This window comes from Pundamilia nyererei, unplaced genomic scaffold (assembly GCF_000239375.1).
Source record: "Pundamilia nyererei isolate P.nyererei 1_Seehausen unplaced genomic scaffold, PunNye1.0 scaffold00073, whole genome shotgun sequence".
In the NCBI taxonomy this organism is placed as follows: domain Eukaryota; kingdom Metazoa; phylum Chordata; class Actinopteri; order Cichliformes; family Cichlidae; genus Pundamilia; species Pundamilia nyererei.
The window spans coordinates 214,622-218,365 of record NW_005187474.1 but is presented as its reverse complement, the minus strand read 5'-3'; the positions used below and the strand labels follow the sequence as shown (position 1 = coordinate 218,365).

The 3,744-nt window shown below is 41.0% G+C and overlaps 1 protein-coding gene across 1 annotated transcript in view; it reads right to left on the bottom strand.

Annotated features, from left to right (window-relative positions):
* slc29a3 (solute carrier family 29 member 3) overlaps positions 1-2,261 on the bottom strand; it is a 7,650-nt gene extending 5,389 nt beyond the window's left edge. The window contains exons 1-4 of the mRNA XM_005737042.2: positions 2,185-2,261; positions 1,176-1,339; positions 679-1,091; positions 150-232 (exon numbers count right to left, since the gene is read on the bottom strand). Coding sequence (XP_005737099.1) covers positions 150-232; positions 679-1,008 — 413 coding nt within the window. The 5' untranslated portion in view covers positions 1,009-1,091; positions 1,176-1,339; positions 2,185-2,261. The remainder of the gene's footprint in view (positions 1-149; positions 233-678; positions 1,092-1,175; positions 1,340-2,184) is intronic.
* Between the last annotated feature and the right edge of the window lie 1,483 nt (positions 2,262-3,744).

The following is a 3,744-nucleotide window of genomic DNA, read 5'->3' as shown; positions in this document are numbered from 1 at the left end:
CCAATCATCCAGTAACCGAACAGCAAGGCTGAACTGTGAAAGACAGAAAACTCTCAGAGAGGACTGACCTGTGTGTGTGTGTGTGTGTGTGTGTGTGTGTGTGTGTGTGTGTGTGTGTGTGTGTGTGTGTGTGTGTGTGGGGAGCTAACCTGTTAACAAAAACGTAGTTGAGGATCAGACACAACACAGAGGGCACAGTGGAGGCTATGGACAGATAACTTTCAAAGTACTCCTGTGAACAGAGAGATAAAAGAAAACATTTTTAATCAGTATTCACTTGAATAAAAGCAGAGAGTTATGGATGCATGTGGCATCTGACACACAAAAGAAAAAGGAAGTGAAAGGGGAGGGTGAAACGAATAAATAAATCTGTAATAGCCATTTCCTCCAAGTCTAAGCAAGTGTTTATCTTGCAAAATCAAAAATTAATCAAGACTTAATGGCAGTTTGCTTTATGTTTTTCTTACACATTAATGCATACAAGTGTCACCATGAGTGAGAACAAATTCCACAATGCCTGGGAGCAGGCTGCAATGGATTTCAATGAGATGCAAAAAGACAGCAAGTCATATGATCTCAGACGGGGTTGCAACAGCTTCATGTCACAAGCATGCAGAATTGCCCAGATGTGTTTCTTCCTGTGAAAAACATGCATATCACGCTTTGTTAAGCACTCACACTGAGGTCTGAATGCTGCTCCTCGTTGCTGCTGTGATGAGTGTCGTTGCTAAGTTTATAGAGCCAGTAGTGTTTAGCTGTTATGAAGAAGTTCCAAGGCAGCAGGGATCCAATGCCCATCAGAAAGAAAATGATGTACACCAAATAGTACGAGTCCTCTGGACTGTAGCGCACAGCCAAAGGTGGTGGGGAATTTTGGGGGAGAAGAGACGCAGAGAGGCTATGGTCTTCGCTCTCTTCGTCTTCCTCATCAGATTCGTCATGGTTACCAAGTGCATTAGGAAGATATGATGAGTTAAGACTGGGGTGCACAGGTCCTGTACCGTCCATTTCCACAGACTGCGCGCCGGACACTCACAAAGCGAAGGTTGCAAAAGTGAAGAGCACCAATGCAGGAAGTTTTAAACAGAAATCTGTGGAGGAGGAGAAGAAGAAAAATATGAGAACAAAACAAGTTCACTGAGGAACTGACATTATATTGTTATTATAACGCTTACTTTTCTTAGAACTTGTCCACAGATGGGAAAAGACAACCACGTTTGCTCGGAGCCCATAGTCTGGAGAGGTCACTGACGCTGACAGAAATTCCGGTGAATCAGCCACCTGACATGATCAATTTCATTCAGTGTTGGAGGTAGTCTTGCATCTTCCACATCTGTTTCTTTATAACATGTAAGAAATAAAAAAATATAAGTGTCCTGTGTTTGTCACCACAGTATGGTCAGTAAACATTCACAGTAAATAGACAATCGTGACCTGCTGTGGACTGTCAAAGGAGACCAATGCCATTTCTTAATGGGCCACTGCAACTACGGATTTGAACCCACAACTAAATGCTCCATCAGAAGGAAAAGTCAGCATTTATGTCAATTATCATATTAGGGCATGTTCTTGTTGAACCATAATACTGGCTTTCGGCAATTTTATAAAGCGTCTCTACTCTTTTTTAAAAGTAAAGTATCACATGAAAGACGCTAAAAATAAGCGGCAAGTGATGCAAGCAGGACCGCTCATGAGACCAGAACAGAAGCTGCCTGGAGTGTTTGAACACCGCAGGCAGGAACAGACAAACGAAAGGAAGCAGGTTCAAACTAGCACGGCTTTATCACGTCAAAAAGCGGGTCATTAAAGGCGACTGACGTGAAGCACACAGCTGACTTTGCATCTTAAAATCGTGATGTGCTGATGAGGAACAAATATTCACGTGATGCTTACCCACGAAAAAGCAACAGTAACAGTAAGTAAAAACAGACTAAAGAGCCGCTTCTTTTAACAAAGTATCCTGCTAGCAGCAGTTTTTGCGACTCCCGGTGTTCATTGTAAAATTATTCAGCTCTTTTGTTGGCACTCTTCATTTTAAGGGTCGTTAATGGCGAAAAGCTGTCTTTTATTCGTTAACACTTACACATGACCTAACAATAGATGCTAGCTAAGTGCAAAAAGAAACGTGAGCAACCTTCTCGACCCATACAAACTGTAGCTCAAGTAAAGATATTTTAAATGTACCTTTCTCTGTGGACTCCTTCGCTGTTGCTTCTGCCTTTACTTGGCGCTTAATGGACCGCCTCAAAAACTCTGGTCAGCTGACCAGGGCTGACAACAACAACAACATCATTTCCGGTAAAAAAAAAAAAAATCTTCAAAGTTAAAGCCGTAAATATTTAAAACAATCACTAGCTGATTCAAACCATATTATTTTACAAAGTGGCAAAATAAAATATCGCCGAGTTACGCTTATGTGTATAAAACTCGGAGGCATTTCAAAATATGTTTGAAAAGGATTTCCTGCGCAGACCGACTGTGTGGGGTGATGGAGCACCTCTTCAACCTGAGGCTGAGGCTGGGGAGAGTCCCACATCTCTGGAAAACCTCCTGTGTTGTACCAGTGCCAAAGACTTCACGCCCCAAGGACCTCAGACAGACCACGTGACTTTCGCGCATTGCTTTGTGGGTACCAGTGGCAACAAAATCAAAACACTGCATCAAGCGCTAGTATTTCCAGCACCGGTAATCATTAATTCTGCGGTTTTAATCCCTATTTGCATTTTATTTGCCCCCAAAACAGTTATGTACAAAACGAAAAGGCAAAGACTTCACGCCCCAAGGACCTCAACAGCCGGCCGGTGGCTCTGACATCCCACCTGATGAAGACCCTGGAGCGGCTGGTCCTGACTCAGCTTCGGCGCCTGGTGAGCTCATCACTGAATCGACTTCAGTTTGCCTACCAGCCTGGCATTGGAGCTTTCCCAGGTCTTTCCTGGTTACTGCTGTCAGACTCCACAACAAAGCCTTCAACTGATCAAACACACACATCCACACATGTGCAATAACACTAAGTGCAATACTCTTTCTGGCATCGTTGTATTATACTCATATTGTATATAGCATTTCTATTCTATTCTATTCTATTCTATTCTATTCTATTGTATATAGTATTTTATTTTATTCTATCCTATTGTGTACAGTATCTTATTGATATCTTATTCCAGTGATTTTCTCTAATTTTTCTTTGCAACTTTGCACTGTCCACTGCTGTAACAAAACAAATTTCCCAAGCATGGGACTAATAAAGGTTATCTTATCTTATCTTATCTTATCTTAAAACGGGTTGTGGGGAAGGAAAAACCGGAAGTCTTGTCACTATAGAGACAAACACTTTCGCTACAGCCTTTTTAAATGAAAAGCGCGGGTTTAAGTAATGAAATACTGAAAACAAATGTCTCATGTTCACAAATTTTCAGACACAGTGAACACTGCTGTTACGTGATCCTTGCTGTTAATAGGTTTCATTTTGTTTTTTACAAAGTGCAGCAATTTCTATGTGAAAAATGTTTGAATCGTGCAAAAAGAGAAGAGTTTACTATGTAGAGCCATCTCTATATGGAGCGTGCATTGCCGTGTGTTACTAATATAGACCAAAAAATATTTTAACAAGTGACCCAAAAACAGTTTTCTTTGCAGACAAATCCTTTACAAATATTTTAAATATGCATACTGCTATGAAAGCTATACTGATGGGAATTATTTAAATTGGATTTGATCTAACAAATGAGTTTAGTTTCTGAG